General features: G+C 39.5%; 1 protein-coding gene across 1 annotated transcript in view; it reads right to left on the bottom strand.

Annotated features, from left to right (window-relative positions):
• Positions 1–618: 618 nt before the first annotated feature.
• Positions 619–25,978, bottom strand: part of BIRC6 (baculoviral IAP repeat containing 6) — a 164,111-nt gene continuing 138,751 nt past the window's right edge. The window contains exons 67-75 of the mRNA XM_031059804.1: positions 23,881–24,091; positions 15,059–15,204; positions 14,128–14,238; positions 12,683–12,900; positions 11,851–12,012; positions 10,486–10,563; positions 6,169–6,357; positions 3,040–3,174; positions 619–1,987 (exon numbers count right to left, since the gene is read on the bottom strand). Coding sequence (XP_030915664.1) covers positions 1,811–1,987; positions 3,040–3,174; positions 6,169–6,357; positions 10,486–10,563; positions 11,851–12,012; positions 12,683–12,900; positions 14,128–14,238; positions 15,059–15,204; positions 23,881–24,091 — 1,427 coding nt within the window. The 3' untranslated portion in view covers positions 619–1,810. The remainder of the gene's footprint in view (positions 1,988–3,039; positions 3,175–6,168; positions 6,358–10,485; positions 10,564–11,850; positions 12,013–12,682; positions 12,901–14,127; positions 14,239–15,058; positions 15,205–23,880; positions 24,092–25,978) is intronic.

Below are 25,978 nucleotides of genomic sequence, written 5' to 3'. Positions count from 1 at the left end.
AGGTACAATCATGTTAACCACCTTCCTCATGTCAAATCAATGCAAGATGGGTACTTCTTGTTTCAGTCTTGTGTTTTAATGGTAAAGAAAAAAGTCTTCACGTTTAAAAAGGATCTTCGGGTTCGATACATTTGGTTTTGGTACAAGTACCAGGATTTTATAAAAAGACTGTGCTCCTGTAGACAGGCAGCTTAAGCAGTAAATGAAGAGCTCTAATGGAAACTCCTAACAAATATAATTGGAAGTCAGTGGGTAATTTTGCTTTTGGAGCCTTTACAGGAGTATCACAGTCCTTTTGTACAGTAATAGAATGTAAGTAAATACCCATCTGGAAAAATGCAGGGCTGTTTTAACACTGATGAAATTCTAACACTTGGACTGTGTGGCATAAGCTCTTTGTTTCATGCATTTACCAGCAGTTCTAGCACAGGGCTGCTTGTTTTGCTCTGTGACTAAGGACCCCTGAAGTTCCACAGATGTGGCCAAGCTGGTATTTTGAGAGGTATGTACAATCAGAACAGGCCTTGGATTAACACAACACATCAGCAGAACACAAAAACTGCTCTTCGGTCAGGACTGTCAGAACTAACTGTTAACCACCAGCATAAGAACACAACCTCAGTTGGTGCCATTTTTAATGATTAGAAATAATACATTGTAAAACAAAAAGTGAAAAAATTCCAGCGTGATACTTATAAACAAAGAACAAATAGAAAACAAAAAACTTTCGGTTTTGCCTGATTTATAGTATGTATCATACAACAGATCATTAGTCTGAGGTAATACCAGTATTAACTTTTTAGTCCTTCAAGGACTGCTCAAAAATTAATAACAATGATAGCAATGCATGTTATGTTAAAAGTGAGACTTGATTATTAAATCAAGCAAACTTCTTACCCTTTTAGTTAGGGATCTGTGGTTGCAAGTATAAAACTGGAAATAATTCTACACAGTACGAACTACAGAACATCAGAGTCCTGTGTGGTGTGTCAGTAAGAGTAAGCTGAGTATGTAAAAATCAGACATTTCAATACAGTAAAGACTTTGTTCCAGAATAGCCCTTAAGGAATTTAGAATACTGTTAGTTTGCATAAAATAGCCAAAAAAACCCAGCTAATTCAGAAGTCCAAATTTGGCATGAGGTAAAACCACGTGCATTTATTTCATCTGCATTTTAGATTTAGTAAGCATAAAATTAAGTATGTTGACTGTAATGAATTCAGTCATACAAGTGCAAGTCTTCAGCTAGAATGTATTTTATGGCAGTTTATTTAAAAAATGTACCAGTAAATCATAAAAGAGGGATCATGTCCATTTAACGTTTATTGAAGTATACAGGAGGTTTTCTTTAGAATCAAATATGAGCATGAATATATGGCCAAACGTAAAATCTATCAAATTCAGTGAAAATTTTCTGACTTTAAATAGTAGCTGTAAGAATGACCAATATATATTCTTAGTTACAACCGCCCTCACTCTACAAGTAAAAAAAAAATAATAAACATTCAGTAAACATTCTTTCCTAAGGTAGTTTCCCTTATATATCAGTGATTTATCCATTTTTTGTATACATAACTTTTTAAACATACCAGTCAGTGGTTCTCACAATTGAAAAATAAAAGCACAAAAAAGTTTACACTCTTGTACAGGTAAATAAAAGATCATTTTTAATTAAACTGTATATCCTTAAGGGCATAGTATAGTTTCAATTTCGTTACCTATTACATAATTAACTTCTTACATACAAATATTGACATATTTGGCTTGTGCTTCAAAGCCGTTGTGTCTACAAAGTCCATGTCAATGCAACTCATGACTTGAAATCAGTGGGGACATCTTTACTGCTGCTGGGTTTAACCTGGTCGTGCAACATGGTCTCTTCTGAGCTTGTGGCACTGCATTTTTCTGGGGAGTCATCAGTGTCTGGATCCAATCCTTCAGGACAGGGAAGTTTTAGAAGTTCTTCCCGCAGCTGGGCTGTGTGACGCTGGATATACAAGAACAAGTCAGCATGGAAGGACAGTTAAAACAAAACTTTTCACAAGATTAGACACTCTAAGGCAAAAAGAGGAGTAGGCAGAAAAGGCTTAAATGTAGTATTTCAATGTCTGGATCAGCTTCTCCCCTATATTTAAGAACTGGTACTTTCATTTTAGTGGCAGAATAACTATCAAGAGCTGCTGGGGACAAATTAAAGGCGGTCAGAACTGCAGCCAACAAGTGCATCATTATAAATGCTACACTATTGGTCCTGCAGCTGAGTCATATCTGTGTTCAGGGGTCACAGCAGAAAGTGGCTTGGACTTGGCAGGTCATACAGTCAAACTAAATTTATAAAGAATTCATGATGGGACGTGTCACAGAGACAGATATGCAAAGATTTGTATACTGATCACAGTAATTTCATTTTGAAGACCAATCACACTGAAAGAATGGAAGTCTGGCAACAGAAAAAAGAAGGCTTTCTAAATTTGGGGGTTGAACCTCAGGGGAAATAAAACCTCAAATATTAAAAACAATATAGCCCTGTTATCTGTGTGATCACAAAATACACAAATGATAATACTTGGCTAGGAAGGCAGAAAATATTTATAATGGTTAGAATGATCCAAGTTAACACAGGATAAAACTGATTGTAGCTGACCATAGTTTTCTAACTGCTTGTCTACTCTAAGAGCTTGTTTTCTGGCAAGGAACTGATTGTAATACAACTTTATAATTAACCCCCCCCACCCTCAGAGTGAACAAAAGAAGCTATTATCACAGAATATTCTGAGTTGGAAAGGACCCACAAGGATCCAGTCCAACTCTGAAGTGAATGGCCCATAGGAGACCAAACCCACAACTTTGGCATTATATCAGCACCATGCTCCAACCATCTCGGGGTCACTGCATCCTATACAAATATTCATAGAAAAAACAGGCAGGACAGGCGCTAGAGGAAAATCCAACTTGTAGTAAAAATACTGAGGAAGTGGAATGCACACACATTGCTTCTCTTGACAGCTGGGAAACTTGGATTTGTTATAAACATCTCACCTTCAGAGCTGCTGCATGATGGGACATGGTCCTGCCTACCCGTTTGTCACTGCTGTACTGCTGTATGTCTGCTATCCATTCCTCACACTGAGCCATGATCTCCACTCTTTTCAAGTAGAAGTGTTTGTGGATGACCTGCAAGAAAACATTCCCAATGTAACATGGATGGAAGAACCATATATTTTAACAATACCAAATTTGCATGACCTCTGTGGGTCTAATTGAATATAAGGGAAAAAAAATCAGTATGAAGGTAATTCAGAATTGAACCAGACTGGAGATAAAACTGGAATTTCTGTCCTCAGAGATTTCCAAAATCCAACTGGAAAAAGCCCAGAGGAACCTTTTCTGAATTCAGCTGATGTTTTGGGGAGTTTGTTGGTCTCGATATCTCTTTCAGTCTGTAGGAATCCACTGTTTGTGTGCAGCCTGCCATTTCAGCAGTCTCTTGTGTTACCTGGGCGCAGGGTAAACCAGTGCCAGAAATACACCAGCAGAAGCAAAAGGGAAAGCAGAGCGCTGCTCACGTTCTGCAGTCCAAAGCTGGGTGTATTACGCAGGCACGAAGTTCACACAGGAGCAGAACTACACAGAGACAGTGCTGAGGCTCTCACTGTTTCCTTCCCTGCCCTGTTTTGCTAGAGAAGCACAGAGCAAGCAGGAGCACCACATCCTCCCCTCACTGACCACGGGCTGCCTGAACAGAAAAGAGACGAGCAGTAACACTGCTGGGGTACGAGCACAGGAACATTGTGCGCTTCTGCCAAGAGCAGGATCACAGCAGCTGCTTCCGAGGGGATGCAGCCACTTTGCTCTAGGCAGAGGCAAGCAGGTTTGGGGACACTGGAATTCTCAGGCCATGGCAGTTGAGCTGCCCAGTTTGGATGGGAGCCAGTATTTGACTGAAGAGTATTTTTGGTATTGAAGTACATATCTGAGTTTAAAAATTCCAACCAATCAACACTCATACAAAGTTGTGAAACTCTACTTGGTGTTGTCTTTGTCTTAAACAGTTTTCTGAAATTCTGAACAGTGAAGGCAACAATAAAACCAAAGAAATTTTATTGAGCGCTGAGAGTTCTTGGCCATATTGCAACATAAAGGGAAAAATATTTTTTCCCTCTGGAGGTTAGGGAAAATAGCTATCTGTCTAAAGAGAAACTGCATATTGAAAGTGTAATTGACTTCAATTCTGGATACATTCCTTAAATCCATAATGGAGCTTGGAAAAACTCCCAAAGACTGGCAGTTTAGATCTCCTGAGCCTACCCATCATTTAAAATACTGAAGACAAGACTCAGATTTTTGAACACAACAGATCTCAGGATCTACGTTCTTAGACCTCAGTCTTCAGCATGAGTTTGCATTTGTGTTACTGAACTGATCATCACTGTTAAGGTTTCTAAGGTAACTGTACAAAAATCCCAGAGGTCTGAACAAAAAGGGAATCTCCCAAGGAAGTGCTCAGATAATCTGAGAGATGCATTTCCAGCTGGATGGGGCTGCAGATGGACTCTAGCATTGTTCCAAAGCTGCCTTTTTCATACCAGCAGTGTGAGAGCTGCACTGCAGAACAAGCACACAAGCACTGAGAGAGACCCTTTAAGAAAAGTGCAGCAACAATAGCTGGGATTCAGTTACCAAATGGTGTAAGACTGCATATCCTTCACTTCTGTACATGTGAGAAGGACTGTGGAGCGTTATTGTCCACTGCTTTCTTATATATTCTTATCTATTCAATTAATTTAATCTTACTGTCATTTGAAAATGCCTTTTGCCAAAGTGAAACCATTACATTAGCTAGAAGAAAAAGACCTATTAGCAGAAATTATTGGATTATGTGTCCAGATAGGTGAAACCATTACATTAGCTAGAAGAAATGGATTATGTGTCCAGATATTATCTTTATCATGCATGGTCTTCTACTTATTGAGTAGAACATTTAAGAGGTAATTCTGAACCACCACCAGGTTTTATTTCATTAACGCAACATCTATGTATGTATGTAATACGTACACTGCACATCCTTTTTTACCTGCATGTGGATAAAAATATCTTTTCTTATTCCACAAGACACAGTAATTTTAATGAAAAAAGGTTTTGCATTCCAAAGGATGTTTTCTACAATATCAAGGAAGGGATGGGAGATCAACATCTCAGATGCCACACCCAGCAATGTGCATAATCTTAAAATATTTAGGCTTTTCCATCATTTTATTATGCAGATAATTGAAAGCACAGGTGACACTGCCAGATGGTTCCATGCTTCAACACTGGCAACAGCTGTAATAGTTCAGAGCAAAATGAGTTTTTCTGGAAATATTTGCTGTAATACTGTGAGATGACTCATGTTTGACCAAACATTTTGTATTAATATTCATACACATTCTCTTAGTGCTTCTTCAGCTCTTTTTTCCTTGAACTCTTGCTGTATACGTTCAAGCCCCTGATATCGAAATCATCTGTTTTGGGAAAGGAACTGGACTGCAGACACTGAGAAGTCCCTTATAATGAAATTCTTCTAAGATGCCACAGGTGAGCTTTAGTCTATTTTCATGAATATAAACAAATTAGGCAATTTGATTGATTACAATATTTTTTTTAAAGACAGCTTGAATGCATGAAAGTTAGCATTCCTTTTAGCAGCATCAAGACAGTTGTTTTCAAAGGCACAGGTTTCAAATGCAGATGATTTGTGGAATTTCTTTTAAGGTATTTTTCCAATTTGCATTATCTTGGTGTATCCGAAGTGTTTCTTAGTATTTGCTTGAAATTTATGATCCTTGGGAAAATACTGCCTGTTATTTACGTAGAGTATGGAGCATGGAGTGCCCCTTTGTAGGGCTGACCAACAGGTGTTACAGGCCATGTAAAAGGTCCTGCTCAGTAGTAAGAGTGAGCTAATTGAACCGTGTTTTATCCAACCGTGCACCAAGATCCCATTCAGGTCAGTGCCACTTTACCTGCATTCCTCTTTCCCAGAAAAGAATCTGTAAAGTTTGGTGCATCCTTGTTCACTTCAGTCTCTTGACAGAAGGTTAAAACAGACATCTCATGCATTATCTTACCAAATATTTGCATTATTCTTAATGCTCATAAAAGAGAAGCATTGCCTTTCACAAAACCTACCTCCTTAAAACACGGTGATGGATTTCTCATTTGTTCAAGCATTGCCCACTTGACTGTGGCCTGTCGGATATTTCCATCATATTCCCTGGAGCTCTGGGTACCACTCGGAGTACCTCGCGATCGCTCGTAACCTGGTTCATTGAAGTATGGTTCTGCCACCAGTATTAGGGACTGGACAGACACTAACACCTGGTAAGAGAAGAAACCAAAGATTAAAATCGTGCTGCCAAAGTATTCCTACAAATATACACAGCTCTGCTCACCTTACAAGCAAAACCATTTCTATGGCAAAGTACTTCCATTTGTGACACAGGCTAGGTGCAAGCAGGAACATCCACACTTTCAAACCTAAACTATCACTACACACAAAAATCACTGAGTCCTGTGGCTGTCTATTTAGCTCAAACACTGAAAAAATGACAAATATAACTTAAAACCCTACAACACAAGCATACAGATATAAGTAAAAGAAAGTATTTAAAGGAAGTGATGTCTGATTGTGCCCCTTTGTGAAAGAAAGTGTTTTTGTGAACTTCTCAATCAGCAATTTTGATTTTTTTTCCCCTATGGCCGAGCTTACTAATTCCTGTGATTCTGAACTAGATGGAGAAAAAATAAAGGAGGCAAAATGCCACATGAACCTCTGAAATTAATCCTGATCTACATCGTCTCCCATTTCTTCTTTCAAATGAATGTTCTTAGCCCTTTAGTTTCAGATTTTACAAACAATACTGTGTCATATGCCAATAAAACAAAATCTCAGAATTTTTTTCAAGATAAGGGAAAAAATGTTTTCAATACTATATGAACAAAGCACCAACTATTCAGTAATTAGGAAATAGCAATTTTCCTGCTTTCTATTTTACTATCCAGCACACATGTGAATAGATGCTTACATAAATTCAAGGCATTTAACTACATACTCAGCTATTCCTAATAAAACCCAAAGAATTAAACAGATACATAAGGCTCTTAGGTATCCAAATGTAGATGCACTGCATATTCATGATTTGAAGGGTTTTTTTGCTAGTTTTTCCAGTATTAAAGTCTATCCCTGTCAATTTGCTTTTTTTACTAAATGAAGGGCAAGTTTTTCTTATGTACTTAGGACCAAGTCCACCAGCAACAATTTCAGGGATTACAGTTCTGTGACACAAACTTCCAGAACTGTAAAGAATTCAACCAAGATGACTGGAACATTTATATTTCCTCATTTAGTGAAAAGCTGATGATAGGTTACAGACCTAGGAATGGCATTTCCAGCACTGGGCACACTTAGGTGCAGACACCCACATGCCAGGGCAGCTGTTTCTGGAACTGACTCTCCTCCCAGTCTAGGTACAACTTAGAGCTTTAAAACATCCCCTAATTTGTGAATTTGGATGTGGAAGACAAGAGTCCTCCTTTTTCTTGGTGGAGGCAGAATGTACAGCTCTCATCAGACAGATGCCATGTCAGCAGCAATCCAAACTGACTCTCTTGCAGGCAGTGCCCTGACATCCACAGCTGTGCTCTGTGCTCATGTGTGGCATTCTCCTAGAGTTTCTCCTGTAGCAAAGGGGGCACAGAATTCTGTGTCCCAGCTTCCCATCTTCTCTGTGATGGTTCCTCACTCCACAGATACAATGCCAGATCAGTAACTCCTAATATTTAAAATATCTTAATGTCTAAAATATCAAAGCAGCAGTCCAAGAGCCAGCTGAATGCCACAGGCTACCCTCAGTCCCACCAGCACCTCACAGGAACACACCCTCACTCTTTTAGGTGCCGTGGCACTTTGCCCTTGTGTGGTGGCTGTGCTTTCATTACAGCACAGACTGCGGCAGCCAAGTCTTTATCCTGATGGATTGGGCATGCAGCTCTGAAGTGGGAGATATCAACCAGTCTCCCTTGTTGGGCTGAGAAGGAAAATTACCCAGGTTTTTCTGTTTGTCAGGCTGGTGGCTCCAGGTAGGTGCTGGTACTGTGTGCACCATCATCAGTCTCCTGCACCCTGCCCTGCACTCAACTAGAAGCAGCCATAGTTAAGTGTTAAACCTTAATATGTAGGTAATGCATTAAAATGAAGAGAATGTGCCTCACACATCAGGTTTCATCAAGCAAATGGCCACATAGATACCAAAAAAGAGAGAATAATAATGTAGATGTGCTAAGTCATGGTAGAGTGACTTCAGGGCCAAGGCTTTGGGTATGAAAGGTGATCTCTGCGGCTTTTACATGTCTCTGGAAGAATAGGCTTGTGCTTTTCAAAAATTTTTTATTTTGGATATTTATATCTTTTTAAAGTAGCTATGGTAGAGAAATTTCACACTGCAGCATTTTACTTTCTGGGCCTGAATGAGCAGCCAATACTCTGAATTATAACTGTAATGAATGAGCAACTATACACCAATCTTCCAGTTTTGCTGGGTAATAAAAATTAATTTCTGAAGTATTTTGGGTGGTCTGACGATAGTTCAATCTCTGAGCCAGAAAAAACATGTAGTGCTTAATTCTTTCCAAGCAATTTATTTAGTCCTACAGCTGTTTTCTATTTAATAGTTGTAAAGTGTTTTTCTCCCAATATGGTAGGGATGTGACTTTTTCCAACAGTTTTCTTATTATTCTCAAAATGAAACACTGAAAGAAAGTTTTAAATTATAAACTTCTATGCTGCATGTGATTTCTAACTATCAAATCTAACATTTTAATGTAAGAAAAAGGACTTTGGTGGAAATAAGACTTCCTAAATACTTGTGCCTTTCTACACTGATTTTACACTTGAAGTTCAAAATTGCAGTTCATCTCTTGATTAAGAATTTGGATCCTGGGAGACTTGCACTCATTAAGGAACATTGGATACCTATCCCAACATGATCCTCTCTCTTGCTGATCTTGAAGCTGAGTGGGAGATTTGCCTGGGAATTCCCTTGATTGTTCTGCCTTTCAAAGATGGGAGCTAATGGCTTTGCAGTGGTACCAGCTGGCTCCCTCAGCTCCCCATGACTCATGGGGATTGGTTCCACAAACATGTGGGTCCAAGCAGCTTCAATACTGTTCCTCTACTGTGGGTCATTCCTCATTCTCACAAAACTCCCTAGGTGAGGGCTCAGGGACAAGGGAAAGCAAGTCTTACCCCTAAGAGTAAGGCAGAGGTGACCTCTGCCATTTTCCATGCCCTTGCCAATAGGCTTCCTTCCCCACTGAGCAGTGAGAGAGCCTAAGGAAAATGTGTTCTTTTGCTGCCAGCATACTTATGAAAAGCTCTTTATGTTTGTCTTCATAACCCTTAACATTTTCAGTGCCATCTGAGCTTTAGTTTCCCTAATTTCTCTCCTGAATGTTTGGTCAATATCCTTTTATTTTGCACAAGTAGCCACCCCCTCCTTCCACCTTTTCTTGCTTCTTTTTGCAGCTGAGCTTAGGCATGTTTACCCATGCTGGCCCTCTGCCTCGCTTGCCTGACTTCCACACACTGGAACAGACCATTCTTGAACTGATAAATCAGGAGACTGATAAATCTGCTCTCCAAGGCCAAATCCTGAACAAGCTGAAACCTGTTCTGCTGAAGGCAGTAATTCTATAATGCTGAAGCTGTGCAGTCTTCTAGGATTTGGAACAGAAATTGTACCTTGTGCTACATAATAATTACTCCAAACTCAGAATAAATCCAGTAACTGCCATAGGAAAGAAGCCATTGCAAGCTTTACTTTTACTTAATGTCTTTGCTTGTGAGTCAGTCCATGGCTGGGAAATAAAGCTGAAAATTATAAGGACTGCATGCCCTAATAAATTCTGCTCTAATGTAACACTAATTGTTATTGAACACAGCATAGCTGCACTTGCATTCCCTTCATCTTTATTCCTCAACTCAGCTCACCTGCACACTTAGGAGGAGGAAGGCTACTGTCTGCACTGTGTAACTCACTTTCTCATCTCTCAGTGTGAAGCCTCTTTTGTCTTCACCATAAAAAGTTTGTGATAAATCCAGAGATGATGTCATCTCCCAGTATTTTTTTTTTAATTTTTGAAAATAAAATAAACTATTTGAAATCATCTGGGCAGAGCTGGTGCAGGAATAAGCTGCTCACATGAACAGCTGCTCTTCAAGACCAGACCAACAGAAATACCCATTAGAAAGAGCATTTTGAAGAACCTGTCTCCTCAGCAGTGCTCCTTTCCAAGAGTTCCAAGGACATTTTCTGGACTTTTGTCTTATTTATGGTTATTTGAAGAAGATTAGTCTCGTTTAAATGGTCTAGAAAAGGAATCCTTCAGACCAAGAGACAACTTACTACTCCTAAATGACATTTAGAAGAGAAAGAAGAAATTGCTCACCTGCAAAAAACTTGATGTTTGGGGATTCCATTTTTCTTCTGGCCTCCCATGCCATGTGTTAAGTATGCTTAAGCACACCTGAAAAAGTGACATTATTAATATCACATACAAATATTATGACAAAATCGTTCTGCTTGGACAGAACAGAATGTTGACATTACATTAATTTTTTTGACAAACTTTTGTACAACAGCATTCTAAAAGACAAATTTGTTTCCTATCACAGAATCAATGAGGTTGGAAAAGAGCTCAGGGATCACTGAGTCCAATCTGTGAGGGAACAACACCATGTCAACCAGACCATGGCACTGAGTGCCAGGTCCAGTCTTTCCTTTAAACAACTCCAGGGTTGGTCAGTGACTCCACCACCTTTCCTGGGCAGCCCATTCCCATGTCTAAACATCCTTTCTGTGGACAAATTCCTCCTAATGTCCAACCCAAGACTCTCCTAGTGCAGCTTAAGACCATGAGACTACTTTGAAAGGAAAACATAAAAATAATGTGGATAACAAGAATAGCATGCTAATAAAGAAGACAAGGCAGATTACTTTTCCTCACAGGACATCTATGGATTCTAGTGGCTCCAAAAAAATGAATTATGAATACTGTCCAATTCTCTACCTTCTGCTTTAAATACTGTTATAAAACCTGTAATTGTGTGTTTTGAAGACAGTCATTCTGCTTAAGCATGTAAAAGGTGGTTTCTGTCACACAGACTATCAAGAAATTTGAATTATTCCTTAACTTTTGTGACTGATCTGAATGTCAGGGAAGTTTATGCTGTTCTTGAATCTTATTGTGAAATGGAAAAATCCAAGAGAGGGAAAACAAAGAGACAAAATGAACAGAAGAAACTTAGAGGCAAGTATTTTCCAAGACTTAAAGCTAGACAAAGAAAAATGGAGATAAAGTCTCCACTAGGAATTATATTCTGTGTCCACAATAATAGAAAGTAAACGGAGAAGAAGAGACAGGGCACTCAGCAAACCTTCAGCTGCAGTTGATATGAAGCATACTCTGTCCATGGAAAGGGTATTTCAGCTAGCCAAAACAGATTTCTGACTGGTTCATTTAGCAGAAAATGTTGGAAAAGAACATTTTTCTCAGTCAAAAGTATTTTCTTTTTTGGTCCAATCCAACTCATAAAGGCTGGGTCTCCAAAAATCTGCAAGACTACTTAGAAAGGAGGTAATTCCCACTTGAAACTGGCAAATCCCTCTTAATTTCGATCTGAAGACCAGTATTAACCAAAGAGCTTCCTCCTGTACCTTGGGAGTGGCTGATCCGTAATTCGATCACAAAAGGAAAAAACTTCATCAGTTTCACTTCCTTTTTACACCTAACACAGGATCCCAGTTGACCTACCTTGCCATCATTGTAGAGGTTTGGATTAAATCTCACGCTGTGGCCTCCAGTTGTTTCCAGATTGACAAGTGGAGGGGAATTTGGATAGTCTTGTGGGAAATACACGTCAAATTCAAAGCAACCATTTGCGTACGGGGTGTCTGCAGGACCAGTAATGAGAACCTGCCAGCGTTAAAAAGAGAGAAAAATAAGAATTTTAAATCCCCACCCTTGTATCTATCACACAACTGAGATTTTGTAAGTTATATGAAGCATTTTATTTCTACCTGCTGTGTAGCAGGAATTATTATTAGACCCCATAATCACACATAGGCTGTGGTTTGTTCATTCTGATACTGTGGGTAAGCAAAGCCCTCTGTGAACACTCATTTCTCCAAATTACAAATGGAAAGCAAGACAGAAGGAGCTGAAAACTCTTTCCTATTGGATCCTATTAACAGAATGTTTTTTCCAAAATACAGATCCAGAGGCACTCAGTGTACTTCTCCATACCTACTGCCTGCAACTTCAATGATCACATGCGAAGATATGCTTGGACCATAATGGAGCAATAGCACTAAACTTTTCCCTTTGGAATAGCTGAAAAAGAATGAATCCTGTTCTGTGAAGACTCCTTGGCCAACAGAGCACTCCTGGGGCAGATGGGCTCCCCTGCCCCTGCCAAGCTGCTGAGAAATCAGACTCAGACTCAAATACTACCACTTCCATTAATGCCTGAACAGCGATTAAAGTGGATGTGAAATATTTCTGGTTTTTCCTAAGATTTCAGGCATCTTCCTGAACACTTCTATGGCAAGCTGAAGAGAGAACTAAACCCAGTTTGCTTCCTTACCTTCATTATGTCGAGCCTTTCCTCATCACAGCGCACAAAGACGCTGGACGAGGAGGAGAGCGGCAGGGAGGTTGACAGAGTCACGGCTTCCTGGGCCAGACGTCGGGCCCTGGCCGCACTGTTGGCGTCGCTCGCGTTCTTCACCTGAGACATGTAGTGGTAGTTTACTTTAAATACCAATTTGCCATCATCATCTTCGGAAACCATTTCAAATGTATCTGAAAGAGAAAAAAAATTTAATGTGTCAGGAAAGGAGGGAAGTTTGTAGTAGATTAGTCTTGGATAAATATCATGAGTATTAAAATCAGGAAAGTTCAATTTGCATCACAGTAACTCAGAAAACGCCTTTTTTTTTTTGCATTAACAGTGATGACAGAAACCAAAGCATTAACAGTGCTGAGGTGAAACAATTTCTGCAGCTAATTTACAAACTCTCATATGCAACTTGTCAAATATACAACACTCCCAATCTGAAAAGCTACCAGCTATTCCCGACCAGGAATATGATGAGACTTACAAATACATAACAATGCTAATAATGGAACCCTTGTGAAGCCAAGTGCCAGTGGTATTTACTCGTGTGCTGGTGGCAATGTTATTGAAGAACCATGAAAAACTACACTGGAGCTGGTTTTCTTTAATCACTTGCTACACAAAATGTGCAGCACAGCTGCCAGAGGGAAAAGCTCCCACTTCCTACAAACCTTCATAACTCCTACTCTTGGCATACACTCCACAAACATTTGTGAAGAAAATCCCTTGCAAATACAACAGCAAAGAAATGTGACTGCAAATGCTGTCACCGCATCTCAAAAATTAATCAGTGAATGTGTTTTTGCATTAGTTTTATAGCTCCTTTTTGGATAAGATACTATTAGTTCTTGATTAATTTTTTTGGTAACACATTCCTTTTATGGCTAAAGTAAGGACTGATTCCCATCACATTCTCCAAATGCAATACATTGCACTTCTTGAAAAGACACAATTAACTTTATTGAAGTTTCATTTAAAAAACACATTTTGATTTGAATTATTTTCTATTTTAAAAAGTAACATATATGAGTTTTATATAAAGATAAATAAATATATAAAGCTCATATACGTCCTTTAAAAAAATCAAACATTTCAATGTAATTTGAGAACTGAAAGACCCACAAAAAATCATTACTGTAATGAAACTATGAACACCATCACATCACTGAATTCATCTGGTCCTTTGAATTACCTAAGTGCATGTTTTAAAACATTTCTTATTAGTTCAAAGAGTGCATGAGTTGGTAACCTGAAAACACAGATGTACAATTTTCCTCATGTGAAAATTATCAGTGGTCACACATGTAAGACAGTTGTTAACTTTTAAAATAATAAAGGATTCTGTTCAACAGAACACACATTTCTTCACTGTCTGCTTTCTAAAACACACACATTCACACTTCTCAACCTACCAAACTGGAGTTTTTTCATCACAGCCACATACTTCTCTTCAAGGGATCGTAAAACAGACAAAGGCTTGGGCTTCACAGCAGCCTTTTTGGAGTATTCAGCCATCTTCTTTTCTGTTGTGTAAAATGTGATTATTTGTAATTAGCTATGTAATTTGAAGAAAGGCAAAGCAAGTGTTGACATTTTATGGTTACATTCTTTCGTAGAGACATCTCAAAACTGGGCATCACTTAGGGTATACAAATCTCTTTCTCACTACTGTATATCATTATCTGAACAGCTTGGAGTAAATAAAGACCATAATCTCAGCTTAGAAATAAGTCATGACTGCTGCTGCTTCTTTGACTATTCTTTTGTGGTTTCTTTTAATTTATCTTTTTTAAATTTCAAATAGGAAGTATGACATATGCTTCTGTGGATGGCCATTCCCACATGCATTCCTGGACTCTCCAAAATCAGGAGCTGATTATACATACCTTTATAAAATGCACTCCCCTGATTCAACTACTTAATCTTTAGTTTATATTACTAGACAACCAGATGGTCTTTTGAGGTTCAACCCATGTTTCAGATTTTAGTTCTGCATTCATCTACTTCACAGTTAATCCAATTAATAAGATTTAGTTTCAACAGAAAAGTTTTATTACTAAAGGTCCTGTATATTGTTTTCTGCCAAGAAAAATAATAATAAAAAAGGATGCTACATAATTGTGCTGGAAGCTGTTAGGTGTCCTCTAACTTACTTGAATTATTGTTTCCTTCATCAAAACACTTAAAACTTCCATAATGTTCCAACCGCCTTTGAAAATGCAGTCAGCAGTTGGGGACAGGAGGGAGTGTTTTGTCTCGCCTTTAAGCTGATTTATAAGTTATGTGTAAATGGCTGCATTACAGACAAACAGCAAGAGCACTTAGAGGAATGTTTGTGTTCACCTTGGTTTGCTTGGCGCAGGCTGGTGGTGGCAGCATAAACGATCTCCGCGGTCTTTTGGATGTCTGGCACCAGCAGGGTCAGTCCCTCTGGCTCCTGATCAGAACTGTCTGGTTTTACTCCTGCTTTAGCCTTGTCTTTTTTAGACCTGCATGGGGCAAAAAAATAGGATATACCATGAGAGAGTATCTTTCAACCAGACATACAGTATCCAGTGCATCTGTCAACAGGGAAAAATACCAAAGATAATGGACGGAGACTAAACCAAGCCTTCTGAAATGGAATGTGTCTCTGTACCTTCATGTCCTAGGGTGACGTTATGATGCTTTTATCCCCATTCATGTGTTCTGTTTATGCTGGATATTATGTTCTGTGCCTTCAAGTCTGGCTCTGAAGAGGGAAGGTTGTTCTTTGGTTTCTTATCAGCCGCTCCCCCACGGCTGGCAGGACACACAGACAGGACAGTACATAGTGCTGCTTTTGCTTTTTGCTTTGCTTTTCGCTTTGCTCTTGCTTCTGCTTTGCTCCTGCTTTTTGCTTCTGCTTGTTAGTTAGTTTAGCTAAGTAGTCCAAATTTTTCCTGGACTGTTTCTCCTTTCCTTTTTTTTTGGACCTACTCGAACCTGCTCTGGACTGGGACCTGGGAACACGAAGAGTTTGCACCTTGTGGCCTGCAGCAGCTGCCCCAGCGCTGGAGGGACTGAGAACAGAGCAACCACCCCCAAGAGAGACTTTCTGAATTTGTCATCTTTTTCAGCGCAATGGAAGAGCTTTGTCATCCGGTATTGTTCATTTTGTGTGCTGGGGGGTGCTGTGCCTGTTAAATGAACAGGTTCTTTCCACTTCTCTCCGAGGAATCCTTCCCAAACCGGTTGGGGGAGGGGCTGTGTGGGTTTGCTTTCTGGAGGGGCCCCCTTTGGAAATTTTCTACCAAATTTGCCCTAAACCAGGACACTTCAGGTTTCTCACTGAATGAAGCAACCAGCAGTTCCAACATTGAACATGCTGCCTTGATTTGACAAACAGATGTACAGCTGGTCTGAGCAGTGAAAATATGAACACAAAGCCAGCAATTCCAGTACAGCAGTTTCTGCTTCAATATTTCAGGCCTACCCTTCAGGCTGACCTGATGTCTGCACACCTCCACCCAGGATTAGAAAACCTTACAACAAAATCAATCTAACAAAGATCATGTCATAAATATGCATTTCATCCTTGCAGATCCTTGTGCAAAACTAAGTCTTAAATAGGTGACAAAATGCTCCTTCCTGTTATACAATACACCAGCAATTACTGAAAATACACCAATGATAAAACTCTAGAAACCTCCAGTAAAAATTCACAGCATGTAGATGAACAGCAACCCAGGCACCACAGGACCGTAGGTCAAACACAAATTTTGTCTCTGCAGTTCTCTTCTGGGCTACAGAAATGTAGAGCTTTTATTTCAATAAAGAGTTTAATGTAACATAATTTTAAGAGCCTTAAAATATAAAAAGCATCTAGGTTACATTGGATGTTTGTAATCAAAGTACTGCAAATCAAAATGTCAATTTAAACACCTCAAATTTTTCTAATTATTTGAAAATGCAGTGCATTTTCAAATGCATGTGCACAACACTGTTGTTTGATAGAAGCTAGCTGCATAGTAATCATACTTTTAAATCTTTAGATTGTGACAATCCAGTCCTTACCAGCACAGATAGTCAACTGCTGAAATGAGGACAAGGGTATTTGATACTAATGTAACCTAAATGTGTGTATTTAAACGCTTCTATGTTTTGAGAGCTAACATAAATTTACACTGTCATCCTGCAAAACTTGGGAGATTTCAATGCTAACTGCACCCAAATTGTTTTACAACAATTTCTACTCATTTTTGTTTCAATAGTACTTGTTCGTTTTGAGACCCAAACAAGTTCAACAGCCAAGATGAAGTGGTTTTCTCTTTCTCACTAGCAAACCAAGAAACTATCCACATGAGTAAAACCAGCAATTTAATGTTTTGATATAGCAAACATATTTTACCAACTAAAACCTTTCTGTGTTTTAATCTAGACTGAAATTGTGCATAATGAATGACTCTCTAAACTATTCAGCAGAGGTGATTACAGTAGTACTGAATATGGTCTCTGAACTGTACCTAATCAAATGAGAATATCCCTAGAGAGCATTAATAACAAAATACATTACTGTAGCACGGTCCATTTTCCCTGTTCCAGATTTAATCCAAAAGGATGTTAGCCCATGGCAGACTTCAAGCTATTCTGAGCTTTCAGCTACTCTAAGTTAGGAGGAATTGGAGGCATCACAGCCAGCCCCAGGTTGCATTTGAAGAATATTGTATGACAAAAAAGCAGCAGCTGCATCTCTCATTCATACTTTCCAATCCTTATTATTGCATTTTTCCTTGTGGAAAGCTAGGCCAATATTTTTTAAATAACATACTAAGCACCTTCAGAAATATTCAAACCTACTAAACCTCAGTGATAACCTGTTTTAACATCATGCACATGCTAGCAGCTACCAGTCCCTAGAAAAGTATACATGCCTGGTATTGGTGCAGAAGCCTTAGGCTATTTGCTACAAAACCCTTGGAGAAATTCTGGCTAAAGTAAAATGTCAGTGGGCATTATGCAAGAGAAAGGTGCGTGAAAAGCAATAAACACGCTTAGTGAAGATACTGAAAGTATAATTAATTCTTACAAATCCATTTTCAAAACAGTGCTCTTGTGGCTCTTCTGTTGTCCACTTGCTTTTACAATTTGGACCACCTGTTTGGTTTTCCTCCTTCTATTTGGTCTTAGAACAAAAAAAATCAAGTGGTTGGCCTCATTAAGCAAAATGCTTCACCACATGCTTAAAAACTCCTACAGACATGGTGAGTTACTGACAGCAACTACCTCAGCAGACAAGGAATATATATTAGTTGAAGCAGCAAGGAAAGGAGACATCTACTCAAATTCACACTTTCAGTACCAATAATATTATTTCCTCTTGTTCTCCCTGCTGTCCAGAACAGTTACATTTCAGCCCTCTTGAACTATTGAAAGAGAATGTATTTCACTAACATCTCCTGTGCCACCAGGGAAAGGAGATTTTGTGCACTGCAATCATGAGCACAACAGAAAACCCCTGCCCTGCCTCCTCAAAAGAGACTTCTGAAATCCTGTGTTTGCACAACAGCTCTACCCTGACAGCTGTACTTATGTGGGGCTTGTGTGAGGGTCTACATTATCCAGCTGCCTAACAGCTGAGTCAGGCCACACCTATGGAAGAGCAGTTTAGCAAGCAAAATGCAGGAATAAATCTGACTCAGCCACATCTCTGCCCCATCCAAGTCTCATTTTTTGTCCTTGACTCTGCCTAATCATGGATTTCAGCCAGCTTCTTAGGGAGGATAAGATAGCTAGTACACAAATTCCCAAAATTAGACATAGTGCCTTATCAACATTTAGCTTCCTCACATAAGTGTTCCTTCTATATTGTCATGGTTAGTTAGGCTAAAGGTAACTTCAGCTTTTCCACCACTTTTGGGGAACAAACCAACTGATTTGTTGGTTTGCTCCCCAAAAGTGGTGGAACTGCTATTGCAACTGATATTGCCATAGCATGCAAGACTCCTATGAATGATGACATCCAGTTTTTTCTTTCCCCATTTTGTCTTCCTACTGTTATTTGATTCAAAAGAACACCACCTTAGTGTGATCCATCCTGCACAGTTTGTGAGATCACAGAATCACAGAATGGTTTGGGTAGGAAGGGATCTTAAAGATCATCTCATTCCAACCCCCTGCCACAGGAGGGATACCTTAAACTGGACCACGTTCCTCTGAGCCCCATCCAGCCTGGCCCTGAACACCTCCAGGGATGGGACATCCACAGCTTCTCTGGGCAATCTGTTCCAGCGCCACACCACCCTGAGAGCAAAGAATTTTTTCCTAATATCTAATCTAAACCTACTCTTTCATTTGAAGCCATTTCCCCTTGTCCTGGCACTACATGGTCTTCATAAAAAGTCCTTCTCCAGCTCTCCTGTAAGCATCTGCCTCATTATTTTATTCTCTACTTTAGCCTTATTCACAAACGTTGGAGAAATTTAACAGCACTTTACAGTTTCTCAGTTTATTTACAATCAGCATATGGAAAATCAAGTAATTCCCTAGACTCTAGATGGGAAAATCTGTCCATGGTTCCCCAGCCATATGTACTCTCACACTGATGATAATTTTTAAAGCTCACAGAGTTTTGTGATCTGAGATAGAAATTAACATCCCTGCAGACATGAACTATTATACTTAATTTTCTATTTCTTTGACATTAGAAGACCACAGCAGGCCTTTCTGAAAACATATCCTTAAAACATGTTTATGCTCTTTTCTATTAAATGGCTATTAAATCATGCAATTTAAAAAGAACAGGTGCACTACAAGACAAAAATCTTGCACAAAACAGCTCTGGAGCAGATGGAGTTGTGAATATGGTCTCTGTACCCATCTCCCTCATGTAACAAAACATCCTGGTCTGAAAAATCTAAAAGCCTATTTAGTTCCCTAAACTGTATGCTTATAGAAGGGCTGAGACAAAAATGTAATTCAAAGCCCAGGAAAAAGTTCAAAGGGTTTCACATATCACCAATGCACTGGGCAATCTGAGAGCACACAAAGTGATGGTCCCAGTCCCTCAGGAAGGTCAGAGGGCGTCCATGAACCTGCTGCAGCCTTGTGGCTGCTCTACGGACCCCACAAAATAACTCCTTGGTCAGATTCAATCTTGGAGTCCTCCAGTGCCAAAATTACAGCTCTACTGAAGATGATAATCCATAAACTATATCTCAGTGTGACCTGAAACACACAGTATTGCTTTGTGAACACATGAGAAGAGCAACCTGATGACTACTCTGTCATTTGTGAGCAGGTATAATGTAGGCAAAGCCCACTATTAGCTGAGAAAATGCCATTCTCCCTTCTTGCTGTGATCTCCAGTGCTGCAGTCCTGCCTGGATTCATTCTCTCTCCAAGCTGGGTGATACTGGAGTGATCCAGAGGCACCAGGAGGGCCCCAGCTTGAGAAAAGCAGCTGCCAGGAACTTTATGGCTCTCTCAACACTCTATGAAGGAGGAGACAAAATAGCAAAAGTGAAATCATAAAGCCAGTAAGATGCTTCAGTTCCTTCCTTGCATTCTATCAGCCTGCACAGGAATTTCTGTATGCAGATAACTAGCAGTTTAACAAACTCCTGAGCTTTAATGCAGGAAAATCTTTTATCTAAATGTTATGACTTCCAGAGTAGAGGAGGAGCCAAATATTAAATTCAGACACAGAAACTTCCCCATACAGTTTTTCAGCCACTGAAGAAAAAGCAGAGAAAATGTCAACCCATATTTAAAGGGATGACAGTCACTAATATATTTGCTAGAGAAGACAGCACCGTACATGCTAATAATTTAAGCCATTAATTTAGCTTGTGCTAGAGATGACAGCCTTCTCTTTATGCTGTGCTAAATGAATAATGAATTATACACTCCCAAGGCAACTTTAATTTTCAAAGTCAATACTAATACTTACTCACCCGTGCCTGGCACTTGCAGGTGAATGTGCTGGTACAGAATGACACCCTTATCAAAGCATTCCCAGAGTACAGCCAATGAAGCACTCAGCCCCTGTGCCCCACAGAGACAGTGCTTACAGCACAGGGCTGCTTAGTCTTAGTCTGGGCCTCACTGTCTTGGCATAAAACTTCCCTGGGTTTGCAACCACAGCCCTCATGGACACCACATTCATTCCTTCCAGCAATTCACACTTCCTCAAACAAATCTCCTCAAATCAGGCAAAACAGGCAAGGGACTGTGACTTTGCAAAGGACCACTGGTGAAAAGCTGGTAACCTCCTCCCAGATGGCTCCACCTACTCCACCTTGGGGCTTGAAGCCCTATTTACAGACATTCAGTGGAAGCATTCCAACCCAGAGGCTGTAGGACTGCTCCCTGCAGACAACCATCAACTCAAAATGTGAGTTTCAGCACACAGCAGAAGGAACTGATAATTGTTTTTAAAAGAAAAATAAATTAAAACAAATTAGGCCTCGATTCTTGGGGCCCAGTTCTAAAGAATTTTTTTTTGTTTGAAAAATGCACTCTTTCACTTAAAAGTTCTCCAAAACAGCAGTGAAGACAATGAAAAGCCATAGCAGAGAAAATACCCCAAGCCCACCTGGTGGTATTCCAGCATCCCCATGAAGCATAGTTAGGAATTTTAGAGGTAAGCTTGCTAGAAACACATCACATGAATGAGCCACCATCTCATTTTGCTGGAATAACCATTTGGCACGAAGCACATCTAGCAGATGTTGGTTCCAATGAGCCTGCTTTGCCACACAGCAGCAGCTCCCTGCAGCAAAGGGCTCAGCCAGCACAGCAAGCTCATGTCTCAAACTCAGCCCTCATGGCAACTCATTACACCAGCCTGACTGCTCTCCAATCACTGACGGCTTTGACTTCCTAGCACCCGAACAGCCATGAGAAATCATCTCATACCTAAATGTCTTCTCCGTTATCCAGAAATGTCTCAATTTTCTAACAGAATACTGTGGCCTTTGAAAGTAAAGGAAATTCAATGCTAACTGAAGTCCAAAACCAAGTCCCCTTCAATTCTGGATCAAAGTGGACACTCCCAGTCCAACATGGAGATGACATTTGGCAGACATGCAAGTCTGCTGCTCAGAGGATGTGATGTTTTGCCTTTGAAACCAGAACCCATAATTTTGGGTTGTTCTGCCAATTTGATCTGAAAGGAACAGCAGATTGTCCCATTTAAGAAATTCATGCCAATACTTGCTTATATTTCTGGCACACCTTCAACTAAAAGGCTGAGAATTCAAGCCTTCCACCCCAGTGACTCCAGGCTGTTCAGGCTGTTGATGTTTTCATCCTTGTCTATGCACTGCTTCAAACACAAACTGCACTATGCTTAAACCACCCAGTAAAAGACAAGCTTTCCTTTTGTGCTGGTATAAAAAAGTAATACAAGAAAATTGTACAGATAACACACAAAGAACCAACCACAGAACTCTTACTGAATCCATCTAATATTAAAATAATTGTGACTCTAGAATTCTTCGTTGCTTCCAGATCCCAAGCTGGCACTGAAGAACTACTCCTACTGTATTTACTTTAGGAAATAGAAAAGAGCCTATGAACAGTAGGCGCATGCCACTCTCACAGAGACCTTTTAGGCTTCAGCCTGGGGAAGTGACATGAAAAGATAGAGGTTTCCATGGCCATTAAATCCCAGGCTAATGGATGACCATATGAGCAAAGAAAAAACATTCAGCAATTCTGGTGGAGAATCACATACACAGGTGTTGGAAATGGATTACACAAAAGCAAGTTGCTTTCCTATTTTAAGAAGATTACATATACTATGAGATACGTAGATAATATTGCCAGCAGGCAAAGCTGACTTTTTTAGGTGGGTATCCAGCAAAAAGAACTGGTTTTTATCCTTCCCAGTTCTGTTTCTTTTGCACTACACTAGCAAAACAAAATAAAAAATCCCACTACAGGTACCTTACATGCTTGATAAGCAAGACTTGCAGCCTCAGTCAAGAGGGACTGGAGAAATTGATGGATAAAGTCCAGTTCATCAGGAGCTACTAGAAAGAGTTCCCAATAATGAGATCCCTTCTTGAAAAGTCTCTTGGGTAATGACTGGTAAATATTCTGAGTTAATAGTGGGAGAAAGAACATTTTCCACACACCTTTTCCTGACATTTTATTTACCTTCTTCCTATGAAGTTTCAGCATATGCTTAGGGACAGCGCTAAATTTTGCAGAGAAGGACAGGTTATTATTTCTTAAGAAGCTGTCTTTAAATTGGAAGCAAGTAAACAGAATCAAGAAACCAACTAATTCCTGGAAACAGAAAATCATTAAAATAAAGAAATGAAAATTTGCATTGCATCATTGATAGTTACCAATGAAATGACAAGAGTATGCAAATCTACCAGGTTATGTCTGTCATACCAAAACCAATCCCTGTATATAGTACAGTAAACCAGACAGATACATACAAATACAAATCTAGATCAAACAGATGGTATATTCTCACTCTGGATGGCAACATCCATTCAGAGAAATATACAGAATTCAATCTCCTTTCACTTCTATAATCATAACAAGTAAAAGCTTGTCCTGTTCCAGCCAGAACAGGCTTAATTTTTGCAGTATCCAGGAGAGGGCATGGCCAGGACCCAGAGGTTACTGTACCCCACTCAGACCATTGCTGGGGCAGGGGAAAGGGACTCTCCTCTGGGAAGAAGGGGTTCCTTCTGGTCAAGTAAGTGTGGTGGAGGGAGCAGTTGGGTGGTGCCAGTTCCACACTGGAGGGAGCAGCTGGATAATGCCTGTTCCCAGCTGGAGGGAGAGGTCAGGGTGGTATAGCTGCAGTTGGGTTGAGCTCCATGATGAGCATTTCTGCATGTGAATCACTCTCTCTTTTGTACGCTTCTGTTAATAATATTGTTGCTGTTTGTTCTCTTATCTCATTGCTGCTTCCAGTAAATTGTTCTTATCTCAACCCATGATTTTTTACCTTTTGTGCCTCCAATTCTGCTCTCCAGCCCACCACAGGGGGAGGGGAAGGTAGGAGCTTGCCTCCAATTCTCCTCTCCAGCCCACCACAGAGGGAGGGGAAGGTAGGAGCCAGCAAGGGGCAGCATGGTTTGGAGTGTCCCAGTGGGAGCACTAAAGTGGGGAGTACCACTCCTAAAGAACAACCACACAGTACAGTTTAAAGGAAGGGCAGGGCTGATACAAGTGCTTACCTCAGTCTGTTGGTGTAGGTATCTACACAGGTCTTCATTTTAGCCAACAAGGTCCCAACAGAAGCCTGGGACTCCAACTGCTCTTCCTCCTCTTCGCTGCTTTCTCCCGACAGAGGAAGCAGTAATGGCACCATGGATGTGCAAGAGGCAATAGCACGGAGCAGCTCCAGCAGAGCTCGGTACAGGGGAACGTGGCGAGCCATATCCAAAACTGCAAGAGACAAGCAGTTTACCAAAATTACTAACACTGCAGGCCCTCTCACTCCTAGAATGGGTGTTTCAAATAGAAAAGCCATATTTTAGTAATTATTAAAATACTAATGAAATGTAATGATAAAATACAGTATTTTGTAATCGTCATTTTTAATTTGTGTTGTAATGGACCTGTACAGAAAGAAACTTACAAGATACCTGGAAAACAAAGGTTAACAAAAGACACAAGAGGACAAAAGTGCTAACAAGGTAAGGAACAGGATTACCACATGCTATAATAATTTCTAGTACCTTAATATACAGTCCTGGCTCAAACTGTATGCTGACAGTAACAGTAAACAAAAATCTCTGGAGAAAAAATTGTAACCTATGGCGTAGCAGAGTAGCATCTGCTGAATCTAACAGCATAAGCACGTATAAAGACTTTCACATCACCCATTTATTTACAGTCATCTTCTCCTTTGGGAAAATTTCTCTGCATTATTGCAAAAATATTTATGGTTCTTAAATGAATGAAGTTATCCACTCTGTACAAGTCCAGTTTTGCTTCTTTTCATGAAAAAAGGATTGCTTTAAAAACCATTATGTATCCTGCAGAGTGTGCAAATTTTATCTGCATATATATAAACCACAAAACAGTAAAGATGAGTAAGAACATATATTAGGCAGACAAACCTCACTGTCTTAGTGCTTTTCAGCGTGATATATAAGTGTTACAGAAGAAACTGTGGGTACAATATAGATATCAGCTCCTCTGATTAGGAAAGACAGGCAGAGATACACAATTCTAATGGATTCCCTAGCACCACATTGTTTATTTTTCTTCTCCACTTGTTTGGACAAATATGTAATGGATGTCATTTCAACTGACTTTGTATCATTAATACAAATCCTGAAAATGTAGCAATAGGCAGATACTTTAACACAGCTGCTTCCTCTGCCCCTAGGACATGCTATTTTTAACCTAACTGCAGAAAATATTTGCTCCAGTTTAAAGTATTCACAAATGACTGAGTTTATGATAAAATAAATTTATTCTTTTTCCAGCAAAAAATGCCAGACAACAAAAAGCCCCTGACAACTTGCATTAGGACAGAACAAAGCACAGAAGAACTCTAATGTTTCATTTAGCACATCTCATCCTCCAAGCTAAAGCAGATCACAGACTTTCAACTCCTGTCACCAAACCCTTAGCTCTAAATACAGCAGGATGGGACAGTATAAATAGCCAAGCTAAATTCAACAAGCCAGTTTATGCAGGTTTAAGGCTGGATTTATCTCTGCCAGGAGTTCTTTGATCAATAGCTTGCTATTTGTCTTTTGAATCTATTACAAAGGCAAAAACTCTTAACTGGGTGAAGTGCTATTGAATAGGAAGAAAATTTACCAAAACAAAATATTAATCTGCCAGGCCTGTTGTCACGGCTCTAAAAAAACCCATGTCAAAATATCCCATATATCTAAAGCAAACTGAATTTAAACACTGGCATTAAGAAAACCAGTTTTAATTCCCTGCTGATTCTTACCTTTACATATATATTTTGATATATATATATGCCTACATTTTTTATGCTCCGTTGCTAGTGAAGAATGATTGCCCACAAAAAACCCCCACAATATGTAAAAATAAACAAATACAGATCTGATGATGTGCGGATTTAAAAAAAAAAACCCAAAACCACACACACACCAAAAAAAAAAACAAAACAAAAAAAAAAAAACAAAAAACCAAACCAAAAACAAAAAAAGAAAAAAAAAAAAAAAGAAAAAAATAAAAGGAGGGGGGGGAAAAAAGGGCGAGCATAAAATATATCCTACCATAGCCCTGGCCAGAAACCACATCCCACCTGTAGTGCTAAAGACCAAGTGGCTCCTCAATTTAATC

The sequence above is a fragment of the Geospiza fortis genome, unplaced genomic scaffold (assembly GCF_000277835.1).
Source record: "Geospiza fortis unplaced genomic scaffold, GeoFor_1.0 scaffold41, whole genome shotgun sequence".
Lineage (NCBI taxonomy): Eukaryota > Metazoa > Chordata > Aves > Passeriformes > Thraupidae > Geospiza > Geospiza fortis.
This window is presented reverse-complemented; position numbering and strand designations above follow the sequence as displayed.